Below are 16,493 nucleotides of genomic sequence, written 5' to 3'. Positions count from 1 at the left end.
TCTCTCCTTTTTTTCCTCAACATACTTTCTCTTTCATCATACTTTCTCTCTCCTCAATCTCTCCCATCACACTCACTGTTCTCTTTTTTTCTCATCACACTTTCTCTCTCATCATACTTTCTCTCTCACCATACTTTCTCTCTCCTCAATCTCTCTCATCACACACTCTCTTCTCTTTTTTTCTCATTACATTTTCTCTCTCTTCATCCTCTCTCATCATACTTTCTCTCACATCATATTTTCTCTCTCATCTTCTCTCATTATGCTCTCTCCTATCACACTCTCTTTTCTCATTTTCTCTCATCACACTTTTTCTCTCTTCATTCTTTCTCATCACACTTTCTCTCTCATCATACTTTCTCTCTCATCATTCTCTTTCATCATATTTTTCTCTCACATTCATCTTACTCTCACATATAATTTTTTCTCTTATTTTCCTTTAAGGGTAAAAAAGGAAATTTTGATTTATTCCGATAGAAAATATGCAACTAACCAAACATTGCTTTTAAGAATGATATTCATGCTCATACTCATTCCCATTCCACAATACAATGATTCCCATTCCTAGGAAAGAACCAAACGCCCCCTAAAATTATTTTCTAGGACATATGAATTTGAACATATAAAATCTTGTTCTGATTTTAATTTTTGCATAATTTTATATTTTTAGTTTAAATTTTATCAAATTATTCTAATAAACATGCATAGTATTTCTTTGAATTTATATATTTAGTTCTAGTTTTAATAAACTTCTAGACAATATTTTAATAACATCATATAATTGGTCAGAAGGTAAGAGTCGTATCTCACTTACCATGTCGGACTCGTAGGTGGATGCTCTGATATAGGATGCTCTAGGAACACAATCATCTCATATCATCCAACGCGACAATCTTCCCCTTCACTACAACAAAAGCCCTCATAGACGTCGGTTTTCCACCGATGTCTATTACATTTCAACCGATGTCTATGAAGTGATGTAAAAGGTCTGCCATTTTAGACATCGGGTTAAAACCGGTATAGTATCACTTAATGACATCGGGTGTAAAATCGATGTAATATTATATGTTAATAACACCAGTTTTGACAGTGGTATACGACCGATGTAATATTAGTTAAGGACACCGGTTTTGTAGCGGTGGAAAATCGATGTAATATCAGTATTGTTTAACGACACAAATTCGATTTCCGAAATAGTGAAAAACTAATATTATCACAAAGCAAATCATAAAATTAAGTTAATATTATTAATTCACTAAGAAAATCACAAATAAAAATGCACCGATGTATCTAAACACACCAAGTCAATTCCATATAACCAACACATAAATATTCTTCTTACAACATAAAAAGATAATAGATATTGTGCACATCAAGTCAGTATCCACAAATTACACATAACTATTCTTCTTACAACATCAAAAGGTAATAGATAGTACACAAATATTCTTCTTATTGGTGCAAACGTTATCCTTCTTGCTCTGTGCAGAGATTTAACTAAATCTTCCCAGTAGTTTTATTTGTTAATAGACAATTCTCTTTATCTATTACTGGATGGGCACCTTTGCTTGTTTGATGTCCTGAGGGTGACAATTGATTGGTGATTCTTTGTAAAGGAGGCCTCCATCTTAAAGGAGCCACTGGAGGCTTTGGGAACTTTGCAACATCCTTCATGGTTGTCCTCTCACCATTTAATTGATTCTCCAGTTCTCTTACCTAAATAGAATAAAATAGTCAATATGGATATAAAGCAGTTTGTTGCTTATATAAGGGAAATTAAAGATGCTGTAAATTCTACTCAAATAAAGATTGAAAATGAGATAAGTAACCTTTTGCTGGTAATTTTTACTTGTTTACTCAGCTTCTTTGATCTGCACATTTGAAATAATCTGTTATAAGGCAACTTGTAATAGAACAATCTGCCAGCAATGTGTCCTATTCTTCTACGAAACAAAACTGTTATTGTCTTCTCAGAAAATGGAATAATATGAAAGAGTACCAAAGAATTAACAAGAGATTAATAGAAGTGAACTGATAAGAGTTAAGACTACTGATTTACGAAGGAAAACATACTCATACAGAGGATCCAAATGCAGAAAAATAGGAATAAGCATTACAATAGAATTCTTACAAACATAGGAAAATAGGAACAATAATTAAAATTGAATTGTTAATCACATCAAAAGGTCCAAAATTGAAATCAAATTGACTTAATATTATAAAATTTGGATCAAATTGTTAATGCACATTTATAAAATTGCAGAATAGAATCAAATTGTGCAATATATTATCAGGTGAAATTTGATATGACTTAGCAAAAATAGACTTACCTTGAGAGTCCTGAAAAGATCATTTAGGTAATTGACCTCTGAATCAAAATTAGAAATGTAAAGCAGGGCAACAACTCTCTTAAATGCATACGGGATACTAATCACTGACTTCAAGAAGCTTTCATCTATACCAAGCTTCAGAGGTGGTTTCTATTTATATTGTTTCAATTTGATCTCTTCATCTCTGCTTGGAATCATTTCCTTAAGCGCCTCCAAAACATTTTTCCCCAAACTATCAGCTTTACCTTTACAGATATAATGTTAATGAAAACATGATAGCATCTAATAAAGTTGGGTCATACTTGATGGTAGATGTACAAAAAAAAATTGGTTCTCAAAATTTAGAAAATACACTTAAACAATCCAAAAAAACTTAGTTTCGAGTCACAAAATGAACCTTTTGCTATAAAACAGGAGCCCAACATTTAAACAATCAAATTAAGATTAGTATTGAGTCATGGCCTAGCCAAACTCTAAACAAACATGCTAAACAAATCTTTCCAAGAAACAACACTCTGCTATCTTTAATAAAGATGGTTCTTCTCATTAGTTGATACCAAAGAGGTTGCAGTGCTAAGTGAGCGAGAAAACAAGTGTGTTCGGTCAGTGGAAAACCATACCTCCTGACTTGGATGATGCTCTTCTCACAAGATGCACAAGTTCATCTGTAGTATGCAATCCCCCTTGTGCACGAGCTTCAACAATTTGATTCTGAATAAATTGCCAATTGCTTTCTTCTCCATATTCACGTAGTACCTTTCCCACTTCCGCAGCAGGCCAAGAATTCAATATCTCTTCAGCTGTCAAACTTGCCTGCATCAACACTCTTATTAAATGTTTCATTTGCTTGACAGAGCACTAGAAGAAAGATACTTTCTTTGGAGAACAAAATGGCTTAAACTAGAGATGATTAATCACCTTTAATCGCTAATTTAGTTTTCCTACAGGCAAGTAGTAATTAGGCAAGCAACCTACTAAATAAATCACATTCATTCTACTTTACTGCAGGGGTGAAAAATTCACAATGCCTTATATCCTAATTCAATAATCAAAGTAAAATAGTTCATCTAAGAACTCTAACCTGAGGATTCATGCGCATATCTAAAGGTCCATCACCTTGCACACTAAATCCCCTTGTAGAGTCATCCACCTGTTAAATAGCTTACCAACTTATTAGATTCAAAGAAAGTTCTTTTCGGCAATTCATCAAACATGAGAAGTGCAACTGAACAATAACCTGTATGGATGAGATTCCAAGGTCCATCAAGATGTCGTTCACCCCAACATCAAGCAGGTTCTCATCGACGCCGCCAAGCACCGACTTGATGTACTTGAAGTTTCTGACATGAGTGTAAGTTTTCAACTTGCTGCCGCGCGAATCCACGGCCAAGAGCTTCTCTATCCGAGCCCGGGCCTGGTCATGGATTGAAGCATCCATATCCATTCCCACGAACAACTCCAACTCCAGATGGGCATCTACAATTTGCGGCAAAGAAAGGCGCGAAGTGAATCAGGGATGATGGGAGTGCTAAGGAAAAAGGTCAGAACTTGAGCGAAGAGCTTGGGATAGAGAAGGACGAACGGACAGCGACGGAGTGCCCGACGTTCGATTCGATGGAGGATCTCCAACTGTCGAAGCCACCGTCCAATGGTGGCGCGGCCGAGCTAATTGATGTACCGGCCGCACCTTTACCCGGTACCAAGTGGCAGCGTCTCCCTAGCGTGCGCCTTGGGGAGATTGGCGACCAGCCCGCTGCCATTCCCTCAGATCCCCTAATGCAGCGGCCTAAACAGTGGAAGCTTTCAGCTCCCGGATATCACGCCAAGCCCCGTGTTTTCCATCATAGACTACCTTCCAAGACCCGTTAGATTACTGCCAAACTTGACTCTCGCGATGACGATGGGTCGGGCACCCTCCCTCCTCTGCTTCCGACTCTGCCCGACGACGGAGTTCTCCTCTCTGTCGACGATAGCCTCGACTCGCTCGTGTCGGGAGTAATTAAGGTCCGGCGTGATCCGAAGTTGTGGCGGGGTGCAAGGCGGGTTTGATCAAACTGGGTCTTGAAGGCGAATGAAGGCATGGAAGACGCAGATTTCAAAACTGGTGACGGAGAGGATGCTGCAAATGATGGGTTTACGGAAGGGTCTGATAGCCCGTCTCGCAAGAGGACCAGGGGAAGGGTTAGGGTTTCGGATAGTAGGGGCACTAGTCCTGTTGCGGAAGGGGAAGCCCCTTCAGATATGGATGGGGTAGAATGGATTGACCCGAACGGGTTTTGCCGTTCTGAAGAGGATGGCGGAGTGCGGTCATGGCTCAAGGAACTGGGGCTGAGTAGGTATGCCCCTGTTTTTGAGATACATGAAGTGGATGACGAGGTGCTACCATTGCTGACTCTGGACGATCTGAAAGATGAGATCCCCATCTCTCAGATCAGCGGCGGGCTCCTCGTGGATGCGTGTGGCTTCTCTGTGGGAGTGGCCGGGAAGTGAGTGCGAGAAGTGGAAGGACTGCCCCCATCCCCACTCATAGATGTCTGTGACGAGGTTGTAGAAGGTGTCGATGAAGGCAGGGACGTTATTGTCGTCGGACACGGCGGGGGGCAATGCCCTCCTTGGAGCGGAGAAAGAAGAACCAGTACTGCTTGTACTTGTCCTGCACCTTATCTCGCATGATCGATCCCATCTTAAGGTTCACTGCCCGCTTGCCTTTCACTTCCGTCGAGCCCATCACCCACACGAACCAGTAGATCACGACAGCGCCGACGACCGCCGCCGTCCACATCGCCGTCGAGAGATCCATTGCTCGTCTTTCAAATGGTAACTCCTAAAAGGAGGATGCGGAGGATTAGGGTTTCGATTTATGGTGGGCGAGGAGAAGCCCAAAAGAAAGCGCGCTAAGAAAGACCGCCAGAATTTTGGTTCATAAACACCGGGTTTTAAAAACCGCGGTTAAAATCGGTGTCTATTAATGAAAAAAAGCGCTCATAGACATTGGCTAAAAGAAACCAATGTCTATGAGCCAAAATCTGCGCTCATAGACACCGGTTTTTGGAAAAATCGGTATAAAATACTCAAAGACATTGGTTTTTGCTTAAACTGTTGTTGTTCCACCGATGTCTATGAGGGTTTTTCTTGTAATGCTTCGAGCTATGACGAGAAGAAAAGACGCTACTAGCCTCCCTTTTGGATCTTGAAGAAGGACAATCAAGGCTATTGACAAGGAAGATGATTAGTTCATGGCCTCCTGACATGATTGCACTCTATTCGGAGTCTGGACAAGATGGAATTGGCTAACGGGATTGTCAAAACTTAAGATTTGGTCTTTTAACTTTTTCTTTTATTTGTTATAAATTTTTTAGGATTTGTTTTTTTTCCTAAAAGTTAGTTTTGATTTTTTATATTAATTTTTAATGATTAGTTTTCTTTTACTTTTTCTTTTTTTTCCATTGCAACTTTTTCTTATTTTTTAGGTTAGTTAAACAAGAGTTAGGACTTTTATAAAACGAATGTTAAGTTTGATTTTGATTTGAATAAAGTTTATTTTTATCTTTCTCTGCAAACCTCTAATTCGAACATAGCACCCGAAGTTTCTTCCCTTGCGTCAGTTGGTATCGTAGCCTTAGATCCATGAATGATCATGTAGTCAAGGGTGCAGTCGTGAAAGACAAGTTCCGGTTGCAGAAGCCTTGAACCAAGATCAAAGCATATCCTACGAATTCATCGAATATCTACAAAGACAAGTCATGGAGTTATCCCAGCGTCTAGCGGCGCAAGATCTTGAAGATAGTGAGGTGGTCAAGGTCATGATAGACGAGTTTCGACTGAGGAAGTCTCACACTGTGATTTGTAATGCTAAAAAATTCCATGAAGAAGTTGGAACCCCCATGATGGCACTGGCAGTATTCTTACCTAGCATTGTTGAACTTGATGATGTTCTAACCTCTTACCGCAGTTCTCTTGGAGGCATGATTGATGACATGCTTGGCATTCAGCTTGCTACTTGGCATTGTTTTATTCTTGAAGATCCACCAAATGATAGCAAGGACACACCTACCACTATGAGTTCTGTTGTCGAAACTATCAACGAGGAGTCTAACACGAATGAAAGGAAAATGCAAAGCTTAGATGCCACTAACAAATCCAAAGACGAGGATGTAGCTTCTGTTTCCATAGAGAATGAGAAATCCCTTTAGTTGCAAGATACCTCGATAACACAACCTGATGTTAAGGTGCATGAATTTTAAGATGAGATAGATGTTGAAAATTGACAGTGATTCAGATTGCATGAGATGAAGCACCGCTCTTAAAAAAACTCACTCTTGTATTCATAAGATATGTTACAAGGAGAGTATTACAAAGAGGAATAAAAAACTTCTCTCACAAGAAGGGAAGATTGTCCCTCTTGTTTGAGAATAAGAAACGTGGAGAAGGAGAAGCTTAGCCTTTTTTTGTAGAAAATAGAAAATAGAAAAATAGAATTTCTTAATTCATCCAATGAGAGATGCAACTCCCATTTTATAAGGGATGAAATGATTATTTAGCCATTGTCATCCAGCCAAATATTAATTGCATTATAGTCAAAATAATGGCAAGAAATTAATGGTTGATGTGGCACCAATTAATAGCTGATAAACTTGCCAAAAGAAGCTGATTTGACAACCAAACAATAGCTAGGTGGCTGGCCAAATAATGACTTGCATAATGGTGGATTTCCATCTGGTTTATCATTCTTATTTTCAACACTCCCCCTCAAGTTTGGCGAATAGATATCCATGGAGCCCAACTTGATGAGGATGTTCTGCATATGGTTAACTATAGTCCCCTTAGTGAGGATGTTAGCAAGCAGCTCATGACTTCGTATATAAGGAGTGATTATGGTTTTGTCTTCTATCTTTTGATGCACAAAATGACAATCAACTTCGATGTGTTTGGTTCGCTCATGAACGACTGGATTTGAAGCAATATGGATGGTTGATTGGTTGTCGCAATATAGTTTAATAGGAGTGGTGACCATAAATCCCAACTCTTCGACTAAAGCCTTCAACCAGACTATTTCACTAGTTGCAGTTGCCATTGCTCTATATTCTGCCTCTGCGCTTGATCTAGATACAACTGATTGCTTTTTACTTTTCCAAGATATTAGATTTCCTCCAACAAACATGCAATATCCTGTAGTTGATTTTCTGTCTTGAGTGTCTCCAGCCCAGTCTGCATCATAGTAGCACATAATCTCTGAGTTTTTGTTGTTCTTCATGCATATCCCTCTTCCTGGAGATTGTTTAAGATATCTAAGGATCCTTTCAATGGCCTTCCAGTGGCTTATCTTAGGTGCATGCATATGCTGGCTGATTTGGCCAACTGCATATGCAATATCTGGTCTGGTAATAGTCAGGTAGATGAGTTTGCTAACCAACCTTTGGTACCTCTGTATGTCAGCAAAAGGCTCATCCTTATCCTTCTCTTCATTATACGTATTGAATGGACTGTTGGCTGGCTTTGCTCCCAGCTTACCTGTCTCCTGTAAAAGGTCAAGAGCATATTTTCTTTAGAATAGAACTAGCCCTTTAGGGGAATAGGCTAATTCTATACCTAGAAAATACTTTAATTTTCCCAAATCTTTAGTTTCAAATTTAGACATTAAGAAATTTCTAGCTTAATTAATGTAGTTCATACTATTTCCAGTAATAATTATGTCATCTACGTATATAAGTACTATAGTGGTTTCCCTATCATTAGTTTTAATAAAAAGAGAAGAATCACTATAACATTTTCTAAAATTGAGACAAATAAGTGCAGAACTTAATTTTGCATACCAAGCCCGAGGAGATTGTTTTATCCCATAAATAGCCTTTCTTAGTCAACAAACCTTTCCTTCCTCTCTTGAATGAATCCCTTGAGGTAATTGCATATATACTTCTTCTTCTAACTCCCCCTGGAGAACGTCCATTTGATACATTGACCATCTATTGTTGGTGGCCAGTGATAAAAGAACCCTTGTTGTGTTCATTTTAGCCACGGGAGCAAATGTTTCTATATAATCGACACCGTAAGTTTGAGTGTATCATTTGGCCACTAGTCTGGCTTTAAAGCGATCTATTGAATCGTCGCTTTTATGTTTGACTTTGTAGATCCATTTACACCCTACTACCTTTTTGCCCTCGGGTAAGGTTGTAATTTCCCATGTTCTATTTTTTATAAGGGCATCTAGCTCTTCTTGCATTGCCTTTTTCCATTCTGGATTTTCATTGGCTTCATTATAATTCTTGGGTTCCTGTACTTGATCAATGTCACTCAAGAATACTTGATGACTTAGGGAAGTATTATTAGTAGTATAATAATTAGCAATTGGATGAGATATAGCTTTAAGATTGTAATAATCTACCCATTTAGATGAAGGGAACCTTTGCCTTGTGGATCTTCTGAGGGAAGGTATAGTTGAACCAGAAGTTTCATTTTCTAATGGTGTTGAGAAACTTTGAGATTGATCTCTCTCTTGCTCATTTCTTGTTTCAATCTCTAAGGAGTTTGGTTCATCATTTTCTCTTTGTTCAAGAGTGTTGTGTCTTCCTTCCTCAGAGTTCGTAATATTTTCCTCCTCGCTTGATTGTGGAGGAAGAATAGTTGGCTCTTCTGGAGTATATAGGAACATTTGAAAGTCCTCTTTTTCTTGTTCTTGCTCCTTTTCTTGACCTGCAAAGTAAAACTCATTTTCTACAAATATCACATCCTTCGATGTGTATACTTTATTAGTAACAGGATCATGACATATATATCCTTTCTGAAATGAACCATATCCAATAAAAACACAACGTCTACCCTTTTTATCGTGTTTGTTCCTAAGTTGTTCAGGTACATGAACATAACAAACACAACCAAATACTTTCAAGTGTGAGATGTTTGGTTTAATGTTAGTGAGTAGATCCAAAGGAGATTTATCTTTGAGAACTCTGGAGGGTAAATAATTGATAAGATGAGCAGATGTACTAACTGCATCACTCCAATAACTTTTTGAGATGTTTGCATGAAATAGAATAGTTCTAGCTATTTCTAATAGGTGTCGATTCTTTCTTTCTACTACGCCATTTTGTTGTGGGGTATACAGACAAGATGTTTGATGAATAATCCCCCTTTCTTCTAGATAATTTTTAAATTCATGACTCATATATTCTCATCCATTATCATATCTAAGTATTTTGATATCAGCATTATATTGCTTAGAAGTGTATCGAAAGAAATGCTTAAATGCCTCGAATGCTTGTCCTTTAAATGTAAGCATGTATGTCCAAGTGTACCTAGTTACATGATCAATAAAAGATATAAAATATTTAAAACCTCTTCTAGACACAATCGGAGAGGTTCATATATCAGAGTGAATAAGATCAAAGGCATTTTTATATATTGTTTCAGAAATAGGATAGTACGTTCGAGTCTCCTTTCCAAAAATACAAGCTTCACATGATCTTTCTTCATAAATTTTAGATGGGAACAATTTTTCTAAGCCTTGTTTATGTGGGTGACCTAATCTAGCATGTCATAAAGAGTAATTATCTGTTTGACATGTTGTGAGCGCATGACTATGTTGGTCCAAAAAATAAAGATTATTTCTTCTGGATCCATTACCAATTACCTTGTTCGTTTTGAGATCCTGAAAAGTAACAAAGTTAGAATCAAAAACAACCTTACAATTATGATCTTTAGTGATTTTGCTAATGGATAGTAGATCAGAAGTAAATTGAGGAACATATAACACATTAGTATTTTTTCCAAAAAGTTCTATCTCTCCTAGTTCTTTAATTTTTAAATTATGTCTGTTAGCTACTTTTACTGTCATATGGTTGACTAGTGGTTTGAGATTACTAAGTTTATTCTTATCCCTTACCATATGATAATCACAGCCTGAATCAATTAGCCAACTTTGAGAACTAAAAAATTTAGAAGAGTTTGAGTAATTACCTTGATCATTTATAGATGTTTTTACTTGCTCGAGTAGTTTTGAGATGTCATTGATGGTGATTTCCAGAGTTGCAATCTTGGCCGAGTTGTGGGATGATTGATCCTTTTTCTTTAAGTGATCAGGCCTTAGGTGTGGATGAAGTCGCCAACATTTTTCCTTTGTGTGATTCAGCTTCTTGTAGTATCCACACACAACTTTGGATTCTTGGACTTTATTCGTCTTTTGTTCTTCTAGGTCTATATTGAAGCCATGACCCTTTGATTGTGAGGCTTCAAGTCTCATGCTTGCTGCAGCTCTTTGAATCATAGCCCTGACCTCTTGATAGGGAGGAAAACTTTTCATCCTCAGAATCTCTTGACGTAGAGGAGCATAAGTTTCTTCTAGCGACATAAGAAGGTCAAATATCATATCTTCCTCTCTTTGTTGTTGTAAAACTTTGAAGTCGGTTGTAATCGGCCTCAAAGTATTATATTCATTCCATAGATCTTTGTAGTCACCAAATAGTTGGGAAAGAATCTTTTCTTCTTTTTTGATATCTGCAATTTTTCTTTTGATTTCGAAGATCCTTCCCAGATTTGATTCGTGTCCATACAATTTACTCATTTGTTCCCAGATGACCTTCAACATTGGGGTGCAAGTGACCATTGTTCTATGAGTTTTATCCATAGAATTTGATAGAAGAATAAATACTTCATCATCCTTCTCTTTCCAAGCTTCGAAAGAAAGGTCCGACTCTGCAGGAGGATCATTTGTAATATACTTCAAAAGCTTCCTTGAGTTTAAAGATCTCTTAATATCAGTGGCCCAAGAGAAGTAATTAGATGAATTGAGAATCATAGATGAAAAGATATAAGGTTGTGCTGAACTTGCTTGCAAATCTCCCATATTTGTACAACGTATAAAGTTCATCAAGGTTGATCGAACTAGTGCCCAGAATAAGCTTGCAACATCCTATCGGAATCAACCAACTTGCTCTGATACCATGTTGGAAATTGACAGTGATTCAGATTGCATGAGATGAAGCGCCGCTCTTCAAAAACTCACTCTTATATTCATAAGATATGTTACAAGGAGAGTATTACAAAGAGGAATAAAAAACTTCTCTCACAAGAAGGGAAGATTGTCCCTCTTGTTTGAGAATAAGAAACGTGGAGAAAGAGAAGCTTAGCCTTTTTTGTAGAAAATAGAAAATAGAAAAATAGAATTTCTTAATTCATCCAATGAGAGATGCAACATCCATTTTATAAGGGATGAAATGATTATTTAGCCGTTGTCATCCAGCCAAATATTAATTGTATTATAGACAAAATAATAGCAAGCAATTAATGGCTAATGTGGCACCAATTAATAGCTGATAAACTTGCCAAAAGAAGCTAATTTGACAACCAAACAATGGCTAGGTGGCTGGCCAAATAATGACTTGCATAATGGTGGATTTCCATCTGTTTTATCTTCCTTATTTTCAACAATAGATAGATGAGATAGAGTATGATGCATGGTCTATCTTCACCGCCTTCTAAGAACAATAGACATAGATCCTGATTTACCAACAAAAGTATAGCAGTTTTTAGAAATTTTTACCGAGTTGATACTAGTTGATCTTTCTCTTGGACTACCACTTGAAACTATTTTGAACTCTATGAGTTTTTTTTAAGCCGAGTGTCTGATGCAGGAGCATCTAGGAACACAATCATCCTATATCATCCAATGCGGTTATTTTCTCCTTCGAGCTATGACGAGAAGAAAATGAGGTTACCGGCCTTCCTTTTGGGTCTCGCAGAAAACAATCGAGGCTATGGAAGATGATTAGCTCGTAACCTCCTGACATGGTTGCACTCTATTCAAAGTATGGACGAGACAAAATTGCCTAACCAAATCGGTAAAACTCTAGATTTGGATTTTTAACTTTTTATTTTATTTATTATAAACTTTGTTAGGATTAGTTGTCTTTTCTAAAAGTTAGTTTAGATTTTCTATATTTATTTTTAAGGATTAGTTTTCTTTTACTTTTTCTTTTTTTTCATTAGACTGTTTCTTATTTTTTAAGTTATTTAAACAAGGGTTAGGGCTCTTGTAAAAAGAATGTCTAGTTTAGTTTTGATTTGAATAGTGTTTTTTTGTCTTTCTCTACAAACCTCTAATTCGAACGGTGCACCAGCAGTTTGTTCTCTTGCGTCATGCACCCCCCCCCCCCCTTCACGTTGAGGTGTCTTTGTCGTCTAATTCTTGGTGACCAGCCATCAATGCTAGTTCGGCGTATTCTTCTTTCTCGGACTCAAATGATGATGACTCGCTCCACATTGCTTTGAGGTTCTTTTGCTTGAACCTTTTTGACCCTTTGTTCTTCAATCTAGGTTGTTGTCCTTGATATGCACTTTTTCGTCTCAGTTGAAGTACCTCACTTTCTTTCTACCTCATGAAGCTTCTTGGCATGTGTTTCATTAAATTTGTTAGTTTTAAAAAATGTATTGAACTTCCTTATCATGTAAGTTTTTTCATCTTCATCGAGAGATGACTCTAAATCTATTTTGATCTTTTTGGCTTTGAGCACTAAATTCTGTTTCATCTCCTTTTCTTTTCTAAGTCCTACACATCTAAATTGGTAAAGTTCTAAAGTTAAAAACAAACTTTTTAAAATACTTACCTCATGGTCCTTGGAGATATAATAGGAATCTACTATTGGCATTCATTCCAATGTTCTCAAAAAAATCATTTAGAGCATACATTAGTGAATCTCGATTCGTTACCGTTTCTCCAAGGTTGTTGAGTTTGGTTATCAATTCCTTGATCTATACATGCAGTTGAGCCACCTTTCCTCCCTCTTCCATCCGAAGGTTGGTTATATCGATATCAGAGCAGGTTTCATCTTGCTAGTTTTGCCTCCGAGGCCCAGAGCTCTTTAGCGGAGTTGTAGGATCCGATCCGATTGACTTCTCAAGACGGTTGTACATTTAGCAGGTGGAATTCCACTTTACTGTTGCCACGAAGTTTGTTTGTTGCTTTTTGTTCCAAAGGTGATCTTCCTTTTCTTCTCAGTTCTCATTTTTTGGTGCTTCAAAATCATATTTAATTGTTAGAAGAATATCAAAGTCGATTTTAAAGAATATCTCAATTTGACGTTTCTAAAGCACGAACTCCCCCTCGAACTTCGGTGGGCAAATACTTGATCCAACCATTTTCTTGTTGCTTTAATTTGCAATTAGTCCTTCTAAGGCTATTGGGGTCTGATATCACTTGTTGGTTCGGGTGGAGAGGGGATGAATAGCACTGCAATCACAAATTAACACTTCTCTTGTTACTCACTTAGAAAGGACGCACTTTCATTAATTAAAAACAAGTAACATAAATAAAGTAAGAGGGGACTCCGAATTTGCTTGTTTTACAACCGGGAATGTTGCTAATTCAAGACAATAAAAGTTCCACTAAGATCTCCTTCGTGAATGCGAAGTATCCTCTTACAAATTTTGAAAGTACAAAATGAAATATAGAATTGAAAGAAGAGTGTGCTATGAACTCCTAACTCTATGACACTATTTATAGTGCACTGGTTGAAATAACTATTTTACTAACGTGGCAACTCGGGGCGTCTTGGTTGACTAGGGGTGCCTCTATTGGATGAAATTTGCTAACATTCAGCTTATCTAGTTGAATGGAGACGCCTTGGTTCATCAGAGGTGCTTCGGCTGTTGCTAAGCTGGATTTCAACACTTATTCGCTCCTCAACAATTCTACTTCATCGAAGGTGCCTCCAACCAATCAAAGGCGCATCGGCTACTGTTCATCTGAAGCGCCTCCAATCAATTAAGGTGCCTCAAGTCTTTTCCGCGACATCTAATTTGCTGGGCATCCTAGGCACCTCAAGTCAACTGAGGCGCCTCAGGTCTTCAAGTCATCATGTTTAACTTCCGAATGGACCATTTTCAAACTTCGCCCGCTTGGGTGATGTTTCACCGTCCAAAGTTGAATTCACCCGAAGTCAACTTTGGCCTTCTCCTCGATCAGGCTTCCTCCCGGCTTCTCGCCCCTCGGATGTGTCTTACGCGTCCTTCTGGCTCTACAAGGGTACTATTCAATAGCTCCTTGTCGCTCGGATGCACCGAGCCCGTCGACTCCCTTACTATGTGATCTTTCTCGCTCACTGAGTCTTCCGTTCGACTTTTTGTATTCCTAAATTCCTACATACTCAGACACAATGTATCAAATATACAAATGACCTAACTTAACTCAATTAATGATATCAAAATCACCCTTAAGTACTTACAAATTCTTTATTATATTATGTGTCTAATATAAGGGATTATGATTTAATATTTATCACAAGATAAGGTTCAAATCACATGCTTGAAGTCTGCATCATTTATGTAACAATATGAACAATATGTTTATGTAAAAAACCAAGGTGTGTTGTGAGACATGATTGTTTACATTGAAGGCACAACCATCATCAACAATAGATACCAGCTCATGACTGTTCTTGCAAGCATGAATGGCGCAAACATCTACTTTCAGAAGAAACTTCTCAGCATGCACCAGTATCAATGTTCCATTATGGAAAATAAGTTTCTTACACTGCAGAGATAAAGAGTGATTAAGACTGAAACAGATCAAAAATGAAGTAACTTAGATGAGAATAGAGTGCTAGATGATTCTTCACCAATTGTCTGAGAATATTAGGAAGTGTACCTTTTGGACATAGTTTTTCAGCTTGTTGCATCCTTTCAGAAGAATCTCAATCACCTCAAGCTGGAAATTTTCAAAGATTTATTGGATGAGTGCTCCCGAATACTTGCAATTTCGATATTTTATTCGATAAGTGCTTCTGAAACAATTTCGATAAAACAGTGGCAAGGGAATGCTTTTGTCCAGTCTTCAGAATCAAACTCTGAATTTACTCCTGATCATGGCCTTCTATTGTTTTATGACTAACATGATCAATGGACAACAAAGTAAAACTTAAACTGATAACGCGATCAGATAACAGGACTTGTCGAGGTGATTCATTACTACCTCAGTCTCTGGGTCTTCCAGTTTGGTAATTACTTCTGCAACAACATCGCGGCATGAATTATCAGGCTATGACAAAGTCACAATTGCAGCCTCCTTACCGGCATTCGCCTTTCCGCATAACTTAGCACGACTAATTTCGTAAACCTCCAAGAAAAAGATTGGTGCCAAGTAGTCCAGCCAGGGAACACACTGCACAAAAGGAACAAGTTTTGAAGAAACAAAAGAGACAGTTTGTTGTGCAAAAACTGAATACCATTCAGAAACAGATAAATTGCCATGAGAGGAAGTGATTGCACCTGTTCTTCCGAAAATTGTAATTCGGCACAGGCTTTGTGTATGTATTGTGCTTGGAATCTCACTTCGAGTCGCATGTTCACTGAGATAGTGTGTAGCCTGAGAAGTAAACTCCTCACAGAGTTTGCATGACTTTTTATTCCCTGCAGTTTCACTTTCACTCTCAATCTCTTCATCTATTTACCAAATTCCATTTGAAACAAGTCACCGAATTTTGTGAGATTTCGGGCATTTGTAAAAGTTAAGCTGATTAATATGGTGAGGAATAACAAAGCTCAATCTCCAAACCATTGTTGCCTGTAGTTCATTGAAGAAATACATAATTCAGGTCAATGAACAAGCAAAAGATAGCAAAGATAAACTTCACCAAGAATGATGACCTTCTACTTTAGTTTTAGAAGATGAAGATAAAATTGCCCGCAGGTTGTAGCAGACAGTGGGTGCATGGTATCTCTGGCGTAATGACCAGGAGTCGATTCTCAGGAACTGACGACCTACGTCTGACGCTTGTGTACCTGTATGTACTTCCTTCCATATCCGTGGGACAAGTGTCTGACTGGTGTGGAGGAAGACTAAAAGGAGAAAGGAAAACAAAATAATAATGAACAAGCAAAAGATAGCAAAGAAACTTCACCCAGAATGATCACCTTCTACTTTAGTTTTAGAAGATGAAGATAAAATTGCCCGCGGGTTGTAGCATAGACGATGAGCGCATGATATCTCTGGCGTAATGGTCAAAAGTCGATTCTTAGGAACTGATGATCTGGGATTTACCTTACGCACCTAACTTCTGTGTACCTACATGTACTTCCCTCTATATCCATGAGGTCGATAATAAGAGATCGTTAACCTAACGGATCTATATTTAGAAAATGAAAATCACTCTAAAGAAGGCAGAAAATCAATGC

General features: G+C 37.8%; 2 protein-coding genes across 2 annotated transcripts; both read right to left on the bottom strand.

Moving 5' to 3' along the window:
• Positions 1-2,480: 2,480 nt before the first annotated feature.
• LOC122031253 (ribosomal RNA small subunit methyltransferase H-like) lies at positions 2,481-3,774 on the bottom strand. Its single transcript, XM_042590388.1, has 4 exons — positions 3,568-3,774; positions 3,412-3,480; positions 2,951-3,143; positions 2,481-2,575 (listed from the first exon to the last, which is right to left on the bottom strand). Exons 1-4 carry the CDS (start codon positions 3,772-3,774, stop codon positions 2,481-2,483), a joined length of 564 nt encoding a protein of 187 aa, XP_042446322.1.
• Positions 3,775-14,617: 10,843 nt separating this feature from the next.
• On the bottom strand, positions 14,618-16,409 carry LOC122031252. The gene is made up of 8 exons (XM_042590387.1): positions 16,394-16,409; positions 16,101-16,157; positions 15,874-15,882; positions 15,436-15,761; positions 15,292-15,357; positions 14,968-15,027; positions 14,710-14,853; positions 14,618-14,632 (listed from the first exon to the last, which is right to left on the bottom strand). Exons 1-8 carry the CDS (start codon positions 16,407-16,409, stop codon positions 14,618-14,620), a joined length of 693 nt encoding a protein of 230 aa, XP_042446321.1.
• Between the last annotated feature and the right edge of the window lie 84 nt (positions 16,410-16,493).

The sequence above is a fragment of the Zingiber officinale genome, chromosome 11A (assembly GCF_018446385.1).
Source record: "Zingiber officinale cultivar Zhangliang chromosome 11A, Zo_v1.1, whole genome shotgun sequence".
NCBI classification, from domain to species: domain Eukaryota; kingdom Viridiplantae; phylum Streptophyta; class Magnoliopsida; order Zingiberales; family Zingiberaceae; genus Zingiber; species Zingiber officinale.
This window is presented reverse-complemented; position numbering and strand designations above follow the sequence as displayed.